Raw genomic sequence first — 19,013 nt, 5'->3', positions numbered from 1 at the left:
AGGTTGTCTCAGCCTGTGGTTCCTCGTGCCCACTCCTCTCCTGTGAGCTGAGTCCTTCTCATCTTTTAAGGCTGCCTTTGAGTCTCACCTCTCTCCTGCAGGCTTCCCTCCTGCCTGCCAGAGTCCAGGCGGGAAGGAAAGTGACTGCTTCTCTCTCCAAACTCCTGTGGTGCTCTTGGCTGTAGTCCTCATTTTATAGGCATTAATAAGAGCAACCCTTTCCATCTAGATAGCACTTCACTGTTACCAAAGCACTTTGGCCTTTCCTATGTCATCTGATCCCCACAGCAAACATGTGAGATCCTGGATACACACACACACACACACACACACACACACTCACTCACACCCCTTCTCTATTATTATATGTTAGCTAACACATTTTGAATATTATATATACAATGTATCATTTCCACGCATCTTGTGAGCAAGGACATTTGTGGAATGTCTGAGTGAATGAATTTGTTTATGTCTACTATTGACTATGGTACCCAGGACAAGAAATTTAACCTTCTCACCCTTTTAGTTTTCCTCCATAAAATGGAACAATATCTGCCTTGCAGTGTTATTGTGAATATCAAGTGAGACAATTATGCAAAGGTCCTTTTCATATCATAAAGTAACATTTCGATATTAGCATCTAGCTATTACTATCCTTGTAACATCTCTTTTTTTCCATTTCCAAAATTTATCTTGGCATTCAAGATCCTCAGAGATGTGTCTTCAACTTACCTTTCCAATCTTCTAAGACTCCTTCATGGACCTCTGACATTTTAGCCAAAGTTTACCATTCCCTGAAAAGGCCCCACACTTCCCTACTGCTGTGCATTTGCTCATGCTGTCCTCTGTCCAGAAGGCCCTTCTGCTATAGCTTTGTCAGTTAAAATTAAGTTCCGGCTCAGATCCCCCTCTGCTGTGAGGTATTCCTTGATACCTCCAACCAGATGCACTCTCTCTTTCCTTGGGGAACCCACAGCATCAGTTTGTACCTCACTTATTTCCCCTGCCTCAATTGTGGGTACCGTGGCTTAGCATTTGGTTTCCTGTCTACCCCACTTTCCAGAGATATGGCTCAGTTTCTGGTTCATAGAGAGCTCCCTTTTCTGTTTTCAAAGATGGCCATGTATTAATTTATGTTTTATATCATTTTAATCATTTCAGTGGCTTAGTTTTTGGGGAGTAGAGATTTTATTATGTACTTAATCAGCCAACTTGAAAACAGAAGCATAAGCAATATGTACAGACAAATAAATGAATAACTGCAAGTCATCCGTAAATCCAGGAAGATACTCAGGTTTGGGCATTGTTTTTGAGGGGTTGGAGGGAAGAATATTTTTCCAGAAAGCTCTTGCTTTAAATGTTAACTCCCCACACAAAGCCTTTGAGGCAGCTTTCATTACCTGTAGTGCTGAGGCCAGTGTACTCAGGGGATGGGTTGCTGACAGGGGAAGAGGGAGGTGGCACTTCCACAGATGTGGCAGATTTTGCTGGAGAAAATGATGGCACTGGTGAAGGGGTTGGCGGGGCAGCCTCCGTCAAAATAATCTCTTCTCGGACTTCTGCTGTGGGTAGACAAAGGGTAAGTTCTTGGAGCCAAAGGTCAAGGCAAGTTGTCTTTAAGGGACTTTAAAAAATGAAATATTCTTTCTGTGTCATGTCACTCCTCTGCTTAAAACCCTTCAATGGTTTCTCATCACCATCATGGCATGCAAGGCAACTCCCATATACACACATGCCCATCCTAAAGAAGAAAAAGACATTATTGGTTCCACACCACTTGCTCACGATAATTAAATTCTTGGGGATACAGAGCTAAAGAAACACAGAGCACAGAAGTAAGGAGACAAATCAAATTAACAAGTAGGGCAATTCCCAGTGAAATGCTGGCTTACCGGTGCTTCCTTCTCCCTTCATGGCTCGCATGAGCTCATTGGCCCTCTCCTGACAGTGCAGGGATTCTAATAGGTAGAGCACGTAGTCATCAAACATCAAATGAATTAGGTGGAAAGACCCTGGTGAGAGAAGATACAAACAGAAAGGTAAGTCACGTCAGCTCATGTATGCCCCCTCTGCCTGGTCAACAGCATATGTTACACTGTGCTCTAATGCTCCGTTCAAGACACTCATTCCCCACTCAGTGATCTCCTCATGGTCAGATCTTTTCTTTGCTGTATCCTCAGCCTAATGCTTAACGTAAGCTAAGTGTCATTAACACTTTGTGGCAAGTGAATCTTTTCCTTGTTCAATCTATTAATATGACACCACCAAAAGTGGCACCCATTCAGCCATCTGTCCAAATACTTCTGAGCTCTCATATACATACTAGCCTCAGCCTCGTGTGAACACCCACTTTGTTCAGCTTCTGTTGACTTAGTGTCTTTCATTTTTATCTCTTCCACAAGTGTGTCTTATTTCTCCAATTGGACTTTAAGGATGTCCATGGCAGGGTCTTTGCCTTCTAGGTCATTGGTATCTACCAGTTACCTGACATAATTCTAGAAGCACAATTGAAGTCTTAAATTTGCAACTGAATTATTTCTTTAAATGTTTCTGAGACCTCCGTTTAGCACATGGTTCTTAGAAAAGGTAGTAAATTGAAAAGATTTGGCATTCTCAAGTAATACTCTTCATTTTTAATCTAGAGTAGATTATTTCATAAAAAGGGATGTGAACAATCATTTTAAAAAATTTTTCCAGGGGCTGGCCCTGTGGCCCAGAGGTTAAGTTCGCGCACTCTGCTCCAGGCGGCCCAGTGTTTCGTTGGTTCGAATCCTGGGCGCGGACATGGCACTGCTCATCAAACCATGCTGAGGCAGCGTCCTACATGCCACAACTAGAAGGACCCACAACGAAGAATATACAACTATGTACCGGGGGGCTTTGGGGAGAAAAAGGAAAATAATAAAATCTTAAAAAAAAAAAAAAACACTAAAAGATTTTTCCAATGTGCCAGTCTCTGTGCTCAAAGTCTTAATATTCACTAACTTAATCTCTAAACAACCCTGTAAGGTAGGTACTTCTATTCCTATTATGCAAGTCAAGTACTTGTGCAAGATGATACAATTAATAGATAACACATTATTTCAAACCTTCTTTTCTTGCATGTCATGCTGCTACCATGGACAGTGGAATGATCCACATATGAAGGGGCTCAATTCAGGTCTGCTGTAATCAAGACTTCATGGATACCAGAGTCAGAGAGAGGGGCCAAGTCTTCATCTCCAGTCTCATGTTTCTAACTCCCAAGAGGACATCCCCATGTGGATATCCTGCAGTTCTATGAAATGATCAAAACTTCTTTCCCGCCTAGCTACAAACTGACCTTCTCTTTCTATTTCTCTCTAGTTTTTTAGAGGGAAGGCTTTTTTAGAGGCCTTATGAGACTCTCTGACATTATTTACCTTGTGATTCTATCATCATCATCACCACTACTATTATTATAATTGTTGTCACTGTCATAATCATCATTATCCATCATCATCATCATTGTCTTCACACCTACCATTTACTGAATGCTTACTATGTGCCAAGAACTCTGCTAAGCATTTCACACAGCTCTCATCCTTACAACAAGCTGTGAGATAGGCAGTCTTATTCTTTCTTACAGATGAGGAAATGAGTCTCGCCATCAGAATTAAGTAGGGATTTGCCTCAGTTTGATCTGGCTCCAAACTCTGTTCCCATTCCCTATAGATCATCTAGTCCAGCCTCCTCAGAGCACAGGGTAAATAAAGGACTTGGTGCCTAGAAGGGCCTTGTGAATTGGGAACTATGCCTTTTCCAATCTCAGAAATAAGGTGATGGGGGCCAGTGAGGGCTTTTGGATGACTCTTCCTTGGTGGGATTTATCAATTTTCTCCTTTTTAATTGCACCTGACTTCTGCACACACACACACATACACACACCCTTCATTTCCAAGAGACTGATTCTTTTGGTCTAGAAAGGCTACAGAAAAAAATCCCTGGCTTAACACTGAAGCCTCCGGATGCCCAGCAGGCCATGCACAACTAGTCCTATACCCCCTGTCTCTTTGGAGCCTGCCGCAACCTCTGATCCTCACATCTACAGAGCTCAAGGCCAAGGTCCCCTGTCCTGCACTTTCTCCACATTCTTCCTCTCCCATGAGTGCTGTGTCTGTTTTTCAACCCCACTTGGGATTCAGCAAGGTTCAGGTTTTGCTGAGTCACTGTGAGATGCAGTCTCAAAAACTAAAATTTCAATCCACTTCCCCAAAATAGGTCCTGTGAACTGCTGAGGAGGTATACCATTGTGCATAACTGCATGGATGCTGGACCAAACTGCCCAGGTTGAGATCCAGCTCTGCCACTTGGCAACTGAGACCTTGCATAAGTTACTCCTTGTAAATGTTAAAAACGAAATCAGCCATTTAGCCCTCACTCTGTGGCAGCCAGTATGTCAACCATTGTAGATTTACTATTGCATTTAATCCTCATCACAACCATTTGAGCTGAGTGATACTCTCCTTTTGCAAAGGAGGAAAATGAGGCTTACAGAGGTAATGTAACTGTCCAATGTCACACAATTATTAAGTGGCAGAACCAGGACTTGAACCCAAGACTGTCTGATTCTGAAGTTGTTCATCAGTCGTGCAATACGGCTGTCTAAAAGGGGGACCATAAAACCTGTTACAAAGTACCATAATGAGGAAAAGTATACAGTAGTTGCTTAATAAATAGTAACTATTGTTATTATCTCTAAGGTCCCTTTTGCTACTAATGTTATAAGATCCTACAATATGACTGTTTTGTGCATAGAGTCAAAGAAGTCAAAAGATAGCATCAAATACTTAAAATGGTCTCCAAAATGAAGAAATATTTGCTGAGATGTTTCTCCAAGTCATCAAGGATAGAAAGAAAGAAAGAAAGACACTGTGAAACAATGAATTAGAATGGAAAACCCTAGACTTTAAAAATGGGTTTAGTACTGGGAGCACGGGCAGCGACCTTAGAAATCATCTATACAACCCCCTATTTTACAGAAAAGGAAACAAAGATCTGATGAGGTGAAGAAACTAGCCTAAGACCACACTGTTGGAAAACATCAGAGCTGGGCTTGGAGGCCAGCACTCCAGGGGAAGTGTTGATCTGGGGCTGCAAGCTCTCTTCGTGAATGGCTCCGATCAGTTACCCAGTTGCTCTGATAATTTTCTATCATCTTTCAACCAAGAGTCAGTAGAGCTGCCGCTACCTGCCTACACTCGTGCTAAGTGCTCTGAGCACAAAGGAAACTTAAAGCTCAGTCACCGACTCCACAAAAGCCACAGTGTCCTTAGCCAGCAGAAAGCAATCATTAAGATGAGTGGGCAACAAACGATTCAGTGCCAGGACATCATGGGCACAGGAGCAGTGCAAATAGAAGAAGAGAGGAAAGTGAAAAAGCAGACACAGAAAGACTGATGGGGGAAGCGGAGGAAGGAGGGCTGGCAGTGGGAAGGGGGAAAGGGAGAGAGACAGACAGGAGAGAAGCAATTACAGCTGACATTCCCTGCTTTATTTCTCTCCTTAGCCCTTAACACCATCTGCTCGACTATATGTTTAACTTATTTATCTTCATCACGTGCCTCCCTACACTAGACTGTAAGCTCCATAAACACAGGGACTTTATTTCGTTTTTTTTTTCCCCCACTGCTCTATCCCTAGTGTCTAGAACAGTGCCAGGCACACAGTAGAGGCCCAATGAACACTTGTTAGACGAGGGAATGAAATGAGCAAGCCCTGACAGCTTACCATATGCACTGGTGCTGAGCTCTTTCAACTTCCCAACAAGACCGTGAAGAAGGTGTCATATTTATCTTCAATTAATACATGAGGAAATGAAGGCTCAAAGGGTTTAAACAAGTCCCCTAAAGTCACAGAGCCAGTGAGCATCAGAGCCTGTTATGGCAAAAGGTATTAGGATGGAGCCAAGAGGAGATTTTTGTTGTTACATGGTAACATAGTCAAATGCATTTTATAGAATCAAAGCATTTCTTTTCTCTTAGGAAAATTTTCAAACAAATAGGAAAGCATGTGAATGGACTCACCACCCAGCTGTATATTTTACCATTCTAATATTTTAACTATATTCGAATCAGATTTTTTTAATTGAAGATAGAGATGAAGCCCCTGTGTTCCCTTCCTGAACCCCATTTCTCTGCTTCCTCGTGCTCATCCTCTGATGTAATTACTGTCTTGAATTTGGTACTTATTGTTCACACGCATTTTTATACTCTTACTGCATATTTCATGTATCCATAAATAATATATGGTATTGAATTCTGTCTCCAAACTTGATATAAATGGATCACACTTTACAGAGCATTCTACAACTCGCTTTTGACAATCTACCCCCACTGATGCCTGGAGCTCTAGTTTGATGGCCATTGTTTGAACACACCACGATTTATTTATCCATTCTCCTGTTGAGGGAATTTAGGCTGTTTACCATTTTTCACTATTGGAAATTGGCTTTAATGAATATTTTTTTTTTTAAGATTTTATTTTTTTTCTTTTTTCTCCCCAAAGCCCCCTGGTACATAGTTGTATATTCTTCGTTGTGAGTCCTTCTAGTTGTGGCATGTGGGACGCTGCCTCAGCGTGGTTTGATGAGCAGTGCCACGTCCGCGCCCAGGATTCGAACCAACGAAACACTGGGTCGCCTGCAGTGGAGTGCGCGAACTTAACCACTCAGCCACGGGGCCAGCCCCTAATGAATATTTTTTTTGTGTGTGCCTGTTTTCTTGTATGTAGGCCCAGAAGTGGATTCGCTGGGTCCAAGAACACCTGCATATTCAGTCTTACGAGATAATGCCAGATTGCTCACCAAAATTTTTTACATTCCTACTGAGAGTACATGAAATATAATGTTTGGCAGTCTGAAAGGTGTGAAATGTTATCTTACATTCTTTATAATTGCGTTACTCTAATTACTAGAAAGGTGCCCATCTTTTCATATGATTGTTGTCCATTTGAATGTCCTCTTCTGTGAATTGCCTATTCATAGTCTTTGCCCATTTTTCTGTTGGGGTATTTGGAGAATATTGAGGTATCTGAATTTATATTGGACTATTTAAAACATTTATTTAGAGGGGTTATTAATCTTTTGTTATATGGATTGCAAAATATTTTCTCCTTTTCTATGTCTTTTATCTTTTAACTTTGTGTATGCTGTGCTTATTAAATAGAAGTTTAAAATCCAAATGTAGTGAATTTTGGTAATTTCTTTTATGATTTGTCCTTTTCTGTGCCTTTTTAAAGAAATAATGTTCTATTCCAAGGTCATAAAGATATCGTTCCATATTTTCCTCCAAAAGATTTAAGGGCTTTTTTTTTTTATTTAGATTTTTCTTTTCAGAAGTTATAGGGAAATGGTCTAATTTTGTTTTATTTACCCTAAAATGCTTGTCCCAGAACCTTTATCCACTGATTTTTAATGCCATCTCTGTCACATAAATCATCCATACAATCCTCTCATTTTACAGACAAGGGAACAAGGATCTGATGAGGCGAAGACAAGTTTCATGGCATTCTCTCTTGGGCATCTCTGTTCTGTTTCATTATTCAATTTGTTTAACTATGTTAGAACACCACATCGTCTAACTCTGTACTAAACCTAATATCAGGCAAGCAAATCCCTATAATTTGTTCTTCTTTACCCTTGGAAATGTCTTTACTATTCATGGCCTTTTGCTTTTCCATATGAATTTTAATATCAGATTGTCAAAATCAAAGGAAAAAAGTTAAGAATTGGACTGGAATTCCATTGAATTTATATATTAATAGGATGAGAAGATCTTCTTGATGTTGAACATTTTCAAACATGAACAGAGTATATTTCAATAATATTTTAAAAATTTCTCCTTGAAGGTCTTCAAACAATTTTTGTTAGAATTATTTTGTAGGTACCTTTTAGTTTCTGTTGCTATTGTGAGTGGGAGAAAGAGATATATATACTTAACTATATTTTCTACTTAGTGCTAAGAATGTCAATGATTTTTTAAAAAACTCAATTTAGTAACCTGGATGAATTCTTATTTGTTCTATTAGTTTGTAGATTCTCTTTTCATTGTCAGCCATCATGACATCTATAAATAAAGACAATTTTGTGTTTTCCTTTTCAATTCTTGTATTTCCTTTCTTTTTCTTATGGCATTGGCTAGGACTTCCAGTTCATATTTATTTGAAATAGTGTAAGAAGGCATTCTTGTCTTATCCATGACTTGAATGGGAAAACTTCTAAAGTTTCACCATTTAGAATAATGTTTGCTGCAGATTTTTGGGTGCCCTTTAACATATTAAGTAAATTCCTCTCTATTCCTAGTTTGCTAAGAGTCTTTTTAAATCATACTTGAGAGCTGGATTGTATCAAATGTTTTTTTCTCTATATCTATATAAATGATCATATGATTTTTCTTTTAATTTGTTAATAGAGTATGTTAATTAGTAATCTTTCTGACTTTGAATCATACTTGAATTCTTGGCATAAGCCTTATTAATCATGATTTTAAACAATTTGCTGCTGGATTTGATCTGCTAGTGTTTTATTTAGAGTTTTTAATCTATATTTATGTGTGGTTGAGTCATAATCTTCTTTTCCTCTACTATTCTTCCAAAATTTTGAAATTAAGATTATATTAGCTTCATAAAATGAGTTGTATAGCTTTCCTTCTTTTATTTTTATTCTCTGAAACATCACTTTTCATGTTCATTTTCATAAACTAAAAGTTTTACGTTTCTTAAAAGTTTAGTAAAAGTTGGCTGTAAAAACATTTGTCTGATGTTTTTTAAAGGAAGACACTTTTTCATTTACTGTGATGATTATTTGATCTTATTTCTAGCATCCTATTTTGTGGTTTTTGTTTGCCATCATTTATCTATGCTTCTTTATCCTGCCATCTCTAAGTTGTCATAGTTTTTCATTTTTCCTCAGTAAATTATGATTCTGTTCTTTTATTGATGATCACTTAATTTATTAACATATATCCTACACATTTATTAAATCCAAACTATACATTTTTTCAACAAAGTCTAAAGTTATTTAGTATTTTGAGACAAAGACCTTGTAAGATTTAGCTATTCTTTGAAGATTCCCTTCCCACAACCTTATGTTGTACTGTTTTCTAGAATTTGGTTTTATTTTTTTAACACATAAATTTAATTTTTAAATTATAATCAATAGTTAATTAAATTTGTTTACATATTTAAAAATTTCTCTCATCTTAAAACAGGGCCCCCAAATACTTTCCCTTGAGAATTGGGGGTCAGTGTACTCCCTTCAATGTTGGTAGGTTTGTGACTGCTTTGACCAACAGAGTATGGGGGAAGTGACACTTTAACTTCTGAGATTGGGTCATAAAAAGCAATGTGGCTTCCCCCTCCGAACACTTACATGTGGGGCCCTGAGCCACCATGTGAGAGGTTTAACTGTTCAGAGGCCTCCATGCTGTGAGGAAACTGAACCGCATGGAGAGGCCACTTGAAGGCACCCTGATCGGCAGTCTGAGTCTTCGAGTCATCCCAGCCCAGGCACCAGACAAGTGAGTCAAGAGCCTCCAGACGATTCCAGCCTCCAGCTGTCAATTCGCTACCAGCCTTTGAATCTTCCCATCTGAAGTCCCAGACATCTTAGAGCAGAGACAAGCCACCCCTGCTGTGCCCTGTCCAAATTCCCGACCACGGACTCCAGGAGCATAATCAAACGATTATTTTAAGCCAGTAAGCTTTGGGGTAATTTGCTACACAGCCACAATAACTAGATCATTTTGTTTTTTGCATCCCAGACCTTAGCTATGGCTTTATTTTTCTTCTTGCTGAAATGCATCCTTTAATAGCTTTTTTTTTTAAAGTATAGTAGATTCTATGGGTGCCAAATTCTCTTAGTCTTTGTATAACTACATATGTCTTTACTGTGCCCTCCCTCTTGAATAATGGTTGACAGTTCTTTGTTCTCAACACTTAAAAGATGTTATTCCATTGTCTCCTGGCATCTCTTATTACTCATGATAATCTAGTTATTGTTCTTTTCTCTCATAGCTTTAAATTTTTTTAATCCATCAATAGGGATTTCTTAAAAAACCATCAATGAGGACTGAACACATTTATCTAGCCTTTTTGTCCCATGCATCTGAGCCCAGGGTATTTGTCTTAATTGTGGTAGTTGAAAAAGCATAGGTTTCGTGGTCAGGCAGATTTGATTTTGAAACAGAGCTCTGCCACTTGCCATATTGATCTTGAGCAAGAAAATTCTCCAAGCTCCCTTTTCCTCTCTATAAAAAGGCACCTATTATAATCTGCCTTGCAGAATTAGTGTGAGAATTAAATGGTAGTGTGTGCTTCCTAAATATTTGTTAAAATGATTATTATCCTGCTTTCACTTCATATTCTGCCTTGGCTTCCTCCTCTGTTGTAGTGAGGGCAGGAGTAGCAGGTTTCACATGTTGTGGTGAGAATTAAATGAGAAAGTGCCTAATATTATGTCTAGTGCATACTAGGCCCTCAATAAATGTTACTTTGTTTTTTATTAGTAGTATTAAACCAAAGAGAGTTAGAAGAGGGGGTGGCAGTGTGGCATAGCAGAAAGGACACGAACTCTGACATGGGACAGATTCTGAGGGGAGCTCAGCTTAATTTGCCATGCGTCCATAGGCAAATCCCCTCTCCTCTCTGGGTCTCTGCTTCCTCTCCTGAATACAGGGAAAGAAAGTCCTGCCTCCTAGTGCTTGGCGGGAGCCTGGGTGACATTTCAAATGTCAAGATCCTGCAGTGCAGCAGGTTCTGGATAAAAGAGTGCCAGGCCAAGACATCTAAGCATAGAGTAGTCTGGAAGGCTCCATCATGGGCACTTGCTCTGGGAGCCTGTCCCTGACAGAATTGCTCCCATGTGGCCTCCAGGCCCTGCCCAAGTCTGTGAGCTTTGATGCTAGGTCAGAAAACAGGCGTGAGAAAGTGGAAATGTGGGGAATGATGTGTAATCCTGTCCCCTTAGCCATCAAACCCAGGACTCCTTTTCAATCTGTTTTATGCCGAACTACTTTCAGAAACTATTGTTGCCTTCTAGAAGTTCCTAACAGGGAAATAAGGGGCATTTGGTGAAAACCCTGAGTGAAAGGGTAAAGGCACCTGCACTGACTTGGGATCCAGGTATCCTGTGAACTGAAATCAGAGCAGTCAACTGAAAATATGTTTTTGTTTAAAAAAAAAAAATAGAAACTCTAATTTGCTTAGCTCTATTAAGACTAAAAAGTTCATTGCCTGTTAGCCCACCTTTGCTGACTAATTTTGCTAGAAACCACTGCTTGCAGCAAAGAAAGTCTGGCTACTTTAGTTCACAGCATAGGTTCTTTCAGTGAAAAGGAATTAGGGAGAAGAGAGTGAAAAGGAATTAAGGAGAAGAAAGGAGTCAACTACCTTTGAAAGAGGCTGCTCTGGGAAGAGGTGATGGAGTCCCCCACAGGATCACTGCGATATTCCACTCGATCATTGTAATGGTCAGCCTGCTATGCTGACACACAAACCCCGCACCATTCACCGCGACAAGGATCGTGTGGGAGTTATAAGATATAGAGCTGGCCCCCGCGGCTGGGGGAGGGGGCCAGGGAACAGAGGGCTCTTTTTCCTAATTAGCTGTTTTTATACAGGGAACACATGACCCAAACACAACCACCAACTGTGTCTTTGACATATACAGGCGGAAAGGGGGAGCTGGGCTTTTGTCTGCTGCAGATTCTTTCAACTTGCCTGTCACCCCAAGCTGCAAAACTTAACAATGAGTCGGATGAGCAGGACCCTTTCAGACAGTTTGCTAAATGCACTTGGAAACAGGTATTATTTCAACCTGCCTAGCGTTGAAAAATACTGTAAAAGTGAAATTGGGTTAATATCTCTTTATTTCCATTTCTAAAAGACTTGTGACCACTTTTGCCATTTGTCTGAGGTTCCAGTATATCCTAAAATAGTGTGTGGTTCAAAAAGAAATAAACACATTTTAAGGAACAATATTTCTTAGTAATAAATTCAATCCGTTCATAGAACCCTAATTGTGCTACTGTCCAAACTTCCTTTATCACACTGACTGTTAACTTAGTAAAAACAAGTGAATTGCAAAGAATACTGCAAAGGAATTGCTTTCTCTGTCTAATGAAGGGTACTTGGTAGTACACATAATTCGTTTAAAAATCGGCAAATTGAAGAATAAGAGATAAAACAAGGAAAGGATGCTTCCTTTGTGGATGTGTAATGTGTATTAAAGCGTGTGATATTGTTGATTCTTTGATTTTGAAGCAATGAAAAAATCTCAAATATTTTTCAACCATCCGCTTAAGTGAAAGCAGTTATGCACGAATGATTTTCCCAGAGCCAGAGGTAACATGTGCTAACACTAACTATGCTGAACTGGAAGTCATCAAAATGCCATGCCTGATGGCACTGCCCAGGTAGCAGTCACCAGAGCATTTCCATATACGGCTCAAAGAGAATTTCCATCTGTAGCCATGGTGCAGGCAGGTTCAGAGAACTTCCCAAAGCTGAGATTAAAGAAATCCACAACAAAACACTTCTCCAATTGGGTAAACACAGTCTTTCATGGACAGAGCTGTTTAGAAAAAATAGTGCCTTCTTTGTTTCACCACATATTCACTTCATTGTATAGCACAACTGGAAAATGGTGACAAGACCATAAAAAGCTAGATGGAAAAGTGTCAAATTAAACCCAGGGCAAAATCCAGAGCTGATTGGCTTAATTGGAGATAATGAGAAACAAAACCACATCTCTACTTGCAAAGTAAAATAGAGAACTGAAGCAATTACCCAGAAAATTTATCCACAGCCCTTTGCTGAAATGCCTAGAAACTTGAGGCCACAGTGTTTCGAGATTTCAAATGTCTGGATAACGCCCTGAAGTCCCACCTCACTTTGCTAATGATGACCTGGACTCAATGCATACGCCATTCTTTCCAATGAAAAATAGAAAACTGTGTCCCACAATGTAGCATAGCGTTCACCCCAAGTCGGCGATTAGGTTCCTGCCCACAGAGCCTGTTATAAGCACCTCTGGGCAGAGATTTCAAGTCTTGTTACACTGGAAAACAGTAGACGAGGACTTGGGGTAGGGCTGTCTCCTGGAGGTGATGAAAACCCAAGGGGTCAGTAAAACAAAAGGGAAAGTGAATGTAAAATTCTCTTCTAGGGATCAGACTGGGACACGTTTTTAAAGAAAACTTTAGACAGTCTACCCACTGCCGGAGTGTTAATCAAGACACTTGCAAATGTTTGACCTCGGAGCTTCTTCACGTGCCCCGTCTTGGGAAGTCCGCACTATGAAATTCTGCAAAATAGTCCTGTGGAAGCAGCATTCACTGGGGACACCTGGCAGAACGGGATACAGCCACTGCTGTTTCTTCCTCTTTAAACTCAAATAATGCTATCTGTGTGTGAACCTCTCTTTTTCAGATTTGTATACTTTAGCATGCAATTCCACCGTTCTCCCTGAAAGTCCTAACAATGTTGTGTTCTTTCAGAATGGATACATTTCAGGGTGATGTCCATGTGGCCCCAGAGATAGCAAGTGAGATCGTGGGTGACTCTGGAGTGGTGGACTTGATGCATGAAGCCCAGAGGAAAGGGGTTTGTATGTGGATAGGGCTGAGGTGGCCTTACCGAAGCTCGGGGCACTATGCAAGGTCATGTCCCGTATCACCCTTGTGCCGAAACACGACCACATCAAGAGGAACTGCTGGGCCACTTTCTTCAGGGACCCTTGTCTCTTGGCAGCCACCTATAAGAGAGTGCATGGCTTAAACAGTGATCAACTTAACTTTCACTTATTACTGTCTCTTAGAAAAATGACAGGAAGGTTTATGGTCTCCAAGTTCAATGCTATGGAGCAATGGTTTTTGACTTTTTGTTTTTAGCAGCAAAAATATATTTTAAAAAATGAGACCTTATGTCAAGACCCAGTGTACACAGCAGATAAAATTGACGCTGACCTGGTTGAATTTGGGGAGGGACACTCAGAGTCCTGTCACCTGCACCCCCCACCTCCTGAGGGGGGCCCAGGCCTCTGCTTAGAACCCTAGGGCTCCGTGGCTGCTCAGATAGCTCACTGGATTGCCCAAGTGTCACAAGGGGAGTGATGGGCTGCAGGACCCAGGGCTGCACCTTCTACTCCAGCTTACCAACCTTCACAACACATCGGTCCACCATGGTGTCCAGCCACTCAATGTAGGACTCGATGGGAGACTGCTCCTCCAGGAGGTGGTCAAACTCCTGATACACTGTCAAACAATAAGAGAAGCCCCCCCACATCACTGCAGTTGTGTTTAAATTGAGATGCCTCTTAGAAGAAGAGAGGAACGAAACTGAATAAACTATAACTCCAAAGTCTTAGCAGCGCATTCAAGGCTTTAGAAAATATGCCCCAACTTACCTTTCCAGGCTCATCTTCCAAGCCTGGGAACACTTTAAACCCTGGCCACCCCATGTCGCTTGCTTTTCTCCCAACAAGCTCTGCTTTTCTCAGGCAGTTGCCTCTGCTTGGGCTGTTTGGTTCTTTGTGGCCCAGCTGAAATGACCCTTCTGTGAAATCCTTTTTACCTCCCCATGCCCCTTGCCAGTGGAATTGGTCACTCCTCCCCTCTACTTTCATAGCACTTCATTATCTGTATTCTACCTCCCTTCCACCACTAGTAACACTGTCATAGTTAGGGGTGCGTGTGTGTGTGCGTCTCCCCTGCTAGTTCTTTATCTAATGTCTTGATTAGCTGGTGCATTACCTTGATAGAGCTGTTATCCAGTACTTGCTTGCTTGCATGAATGGGTAGAGGCATTGTTGCTCTCCTGCCCTCTGCCCCATGGTAGGGCACATTTGATAAATTACATGTTTCTGAACCACAACTATGCTGGGCAAGTAGCCTAACCAGCTCAGCATGCAATAGATGCTTAATAAATATTTGTGGAATGAAGGAGACAATCTCTGTGCCCTCCGTTTCTGCATTAGTGAAAGGAAGATAATCGTTCCACTTTACTACCTGTCTTCAGCTGCAAGTCAAGTAACTGAATCTGGAAGGACTTGCCATCAGTGAAGCGCTATAGAAAAGAGGAAGTTAGAGCGAGCTGTGGTGCGCTCCACTTTGAAACATCTCTTCTCTCTACATTTTTTTGTGTTTTTGTGTGCAGAGCTCAATAAATCAAACCATAATTCAAAATCCTCACATTTCTATAGTTTTCATTTGTCTGAGCAGTTTTCATTCTCCCACTTCACAGGACTGGCCAATCCGCTCTATTTTACTTAGTTGATGACCGCTACAAGAGGTCGGCTTCCGGGACCAGAAGGTCATAAAACTGTAGAGTGAGAAGGGGCTTTAAAAGTCCATTTAGTTGATCTGTCTCAGTTTCTAGATGAGGAAGCTGTGTCTTAATGAGATTAAATGACTCACTCAAAGTCAGAGCGTGAGTGAGTGACAGAGGAGGGCCTGGAACCCAGGTCTCTGAATTTCTCTTTGGTGTTCTTTCACTCTTCATAACACTGTCTGTGTATCTGATGATGATGACGGTGGTGGCAATGAAAGTGCTAACTGCTGGCATCTATTGAGTGCTTGCCATGTGCTGGGCACTCTTCTAAATGCTGTACATGGACATGCTCATTTAACCTCAGACACCCCTGAGAATGTGCATGTCATGAGGCCAGCACCTGGAACAGTGCCTGGTACACACAGTAGGTGCTCAAATGTTTGTTGAATGAATGGAAGAACAACCCAAGGAGGTAGGCATTGTTACCCCATTTTACAAACGAGGAAACAAAGGCACTCAGGGATGAATAACTTTCCAAAGGTTTCACAGCTAGTGAATGGCAGAGGCAAGTTTCAAACACAGCCTGACTTGAGTGCTCACCTCCTAACCATTTCACTATATTAGCAGCACACCATGTACCAGGCATGTGGCACACAGTGTCCTATTTAACCCCTTGCGTCATCCCCATGTTACAGATTTGGAAGCTAGGGTCACAGTGCATAAAAGCCAGGGTTTGAATCAAGGTCTGTTGGCCATCCCAACTCCATGCTCATACCATAGCACCATTAACACTCAGTCTAAGCAGCATGCTCAAGTCCCAGCATGCACTTTTTAATTTAAGGTGAGCCAAGCATTCCTAGCTGGGATCTACATCATGGATGTGATGCAAGAATTTGCAGATTTGTCAACTGGTTGTAAGGAAAGGAGAGTGCAGCACACAGTTGCCCCTAGCCCTGCTCAAAGTGACCTTTGGTCTGGCTCACTGTGTCAGGGACTTACTTCCCAGCTGTCTGGCTGGGAGGTGCAGGGATGACACCTATGTGCCAGGCCACTGCCTTCAGGCTTGGTGCCCTTCCTCATCCCCCTCTTCCTGGCACTGCATCACAAAGCATGTCCTCTTTGGTAAGACGCAACCATTTGTAAATTACTTGTTTAACTTCTGATTTACCGTTAGCTCTAAGCTTCATGGGGGAAGGGTAGTGCCCATATTATTCACTGCTTTTTGCTCAGCATCTAAGAGTGCCTGACCCAAGACAGGCATTCAGTAAATACCACCCAGTTTGAACTGAACCGCATCACTCCCTTCCTCTAGGAGAATACAATCACAGCCCTAAAGGGCGACACTCTGTCCCCAGCCTGAGAGAGCTTGAAGAGAAAGCCCCAACAGGGTCTTTGCTGGAGAGGCAGCAGTGACCCCGTGGTGCCCCAGCAAAGGCTCAGAGCCTGATCCCTAAAGCAAGTGACGGTGACTGTGTTTTTCCCCTTGAGTCTGGGTCACACTTTCCTCCCCACAAAAGGCGCTGAGAGGAGGAGAAAGCTGAGCCTAATGCTGCTAGCAGTGGTTGGCAGAACTAGAAGTCAGATCATCCTGGGTTTCCATTCACTATTTGGTCCCACACAGACATCAGTGGCACCCCCTCCATGCTTGGCCCGGCATGAGACCCTGGGGACACAACCATCAGAGGTACGGCTTGTGGTGTTAGAGTGCTCACAGCCACACTTCCACTGGCCTTCTAGCAGGGAAAAAGAACAGGAAGCATGACTGTAAGAACTTGGAAAGATTCTAAAACCTCTGAAACTTGCCCATGTCTCATCATTTTTGTCTCCTCTGCTCCTCCACAAAGTGAGCGGCACTAATGCATGGTAGTGGAGCTGAGACTAGACTTGGGTTCAAGGTCCAGCTCGGCTACCTTGGGGAAGGTTCGCCAACCCTGTGAGGCTGAGTTTTCTTATCTCCAAAAGGGTGGGAGGGCAATAAGAGAATCTTCTTCCTGACGTTGATGTGGAGATTAAATGAGATCATGCATGTGGTGGGTTTGACACAGGATCTAGCATGGACTAGGCACTCTGTAAGCTGATTTATTTTAGTGACAATCTCTAAAATTCTTCACAGGGGGAAAGCGGGCTGGGGGCTGCTGCAGAGGAAGAAATAAGAGCCTGAGAGGAGCTCTGGGGTCAACCAAGAAAGAAGCCCCAGTGAAGGTCGACGTAGTCCAATGTTTCAGCTGCTCCATTTGCTTTTGGAAAGGTCTCAGTGGGAAAGAGGTCTCTAAGAGGAACATCTTAGGGAACTTTATTTGTTTATAAACATAACATGCTTAGGCTGGCTGAAGAAAGTTTTCCCTCAAGACAACAGTGTGAGAGGCATACAGTGGATGGAAATCTAAGGGGCCAGGGGCTTCTTCTGGGAGGACAGCCACTCTGTAGCTTCCTGAATGACATGACTTTTAGGATCTTGGGTCCACCTCCCGACACTCTTGGCAACAACCTTTCTGAGAGCTGATAGGAGGAGTGTGGACTCACCCTTCCCACCCCCATGTCCACTTTCCCCCAGAGGTATGAGAATGGAAGGCTGAGCAAAGTAAGGAAGTAGTCAACAGAGCCTGATCCAGGGTCCCTGGGCTGGGGGATGCCCTGGGCAGCAGGCTATGATGGGCGTTTGAGGAATGGCAGAGATATACTAAGAATAGTGGTGTTCTCTGCCACTCTCATGTCCTCTTCTACTAAGAACAACCAACCTGATCACATCAGGATAATATTTGGAGCAGTATTCCTGCAGTCTTTGTCCACAGGGACACGAACATCCCCTCCTCAAACATTTGATTAAAGGGTCACCTGCCAAGAGGTGGGCCGACTCACATGGCCCTCCACTGAAAACAGGCAGCATATCCAGCTGCCTCCAGGCTGACACACACTGACAGAGGCAACAAGCTCTTGCTCTGTTTTTTATGCCACCCATGGAACTACATCTGGCATTGAGGGTCACGTATGGAGCCTTTTGCATGACACTGTGTGCTGCCCAATGCACCAGAACCCCCATTTCCCCCAGCAATGTTGACATATGTCCTCTTAAATCAATTAACCCTCCCATCTGGGCTGACCCATTTAACAGGAATGATAAGAGGGACGGGATCCTAGGGAGAGGGACAGGGTGGGAATTCCACTTAGATATCCACCAAGATACTTTTTTTTTTCTTTTTAAAACAAACAGAAAGACACGATCCCTGGTGGAACACCTTACACTGGATGATGAGTTTGCGGTGCTCATCTCGAGAGTCTTCCATGGTGTAAAGGGTTTGCTTGGTGATGCTGTTGAGGTCCACGTTCCTCCAGTCTTCCAGCATTTGGAATGTGATGTCTGCACTGTGGATCACTGTTCGAGATGCCTGTAATCCAATGCAATCAATTCATTAGCTCACGGGTTGTTAGGTTAAAACCCCTTCACTTTATTTCCTTTTAGGCCATTTTAATGAATCCGCTTATGGTATTTTGCAAACCACTTTGAAATTTAGGAAAACTCAGTATCAGGAAGTCAGCAGATGACTCCATAACTCAGAAGATCCGTACACTGCTTTCCCTGGTGACTCTCTCCTCACATCTCTTTTTATAAGAAACTACCCCAAGGTGTCCTATGCTAGACCAAACCCTGGTGTTCCCAGCCCCTTTGGTCTTGACCCCATGGAACAATGGGATGAAGCCCAGAGATCTGTCAGCCTTCTGATATAAGC

At 42.1% G+C, this 19,013-nt stretch overlaps 1 protein-coding gene across 2 annotated transcripts in view; it reads right to left on the bottom strand.

Moving 5' to 3' along the window:
* Window positions 1–19,013, bottom strand: part of RFX4 (regulatory factor X4) — a 160,752-nt gene that overhangs the window by 22,988 nt on the left and 118,751 nt on the right. Inside the window, exons 11-15 of one of the 2 annotated variants that reach the window (XM_014865835.3) lie at window positions 18,527–18,671; window positions 14,176–14,270; window positions 13,654–13,771; window positions 1,893–2,012; window positions 1,401–1,562 (exon numbers count right to left, since the gene is read on the bottom strand). In XM_014865835.3, coding sequence (XP_014721321.1) covers window positions 1,401–1,562; window positions 1,893–2,012; window positions 13,654–13,771; window positions 14,176–14,270; window positions 18,527–18,671 — 640 coding nt within the window. The remainder of the gene's footprint in view (window positions 1–1,400; window positions 1,563–1,892; window positions 2,013–13,653; window positions 13,772–14,175; window positions 14,271–18,526; window positions 18,672–19,013) is intronic. The other variant, XM_070507197.1, reaches the window with a different exon arrangement.

This window comes from Equus asinus, chromosome 4 (genome assembly GCF_041296235.1).
Source record: "Equus asinus isolate D_3611 breed Donkey chromosome 4, EquAss-T2T_v2, whole genome shotgun sequence".
Lineage (NCBI taxonomy): Eukaryota > Metazoa > Chordata > Mammalia > Perissodactyla > Equidae > Equus > Equus asinus.
The sequence above is the reverse complement of the archived record's forward strand: the minus strand, read 5'-3'. Positions and strand labels throughout refer to the sequence as shown.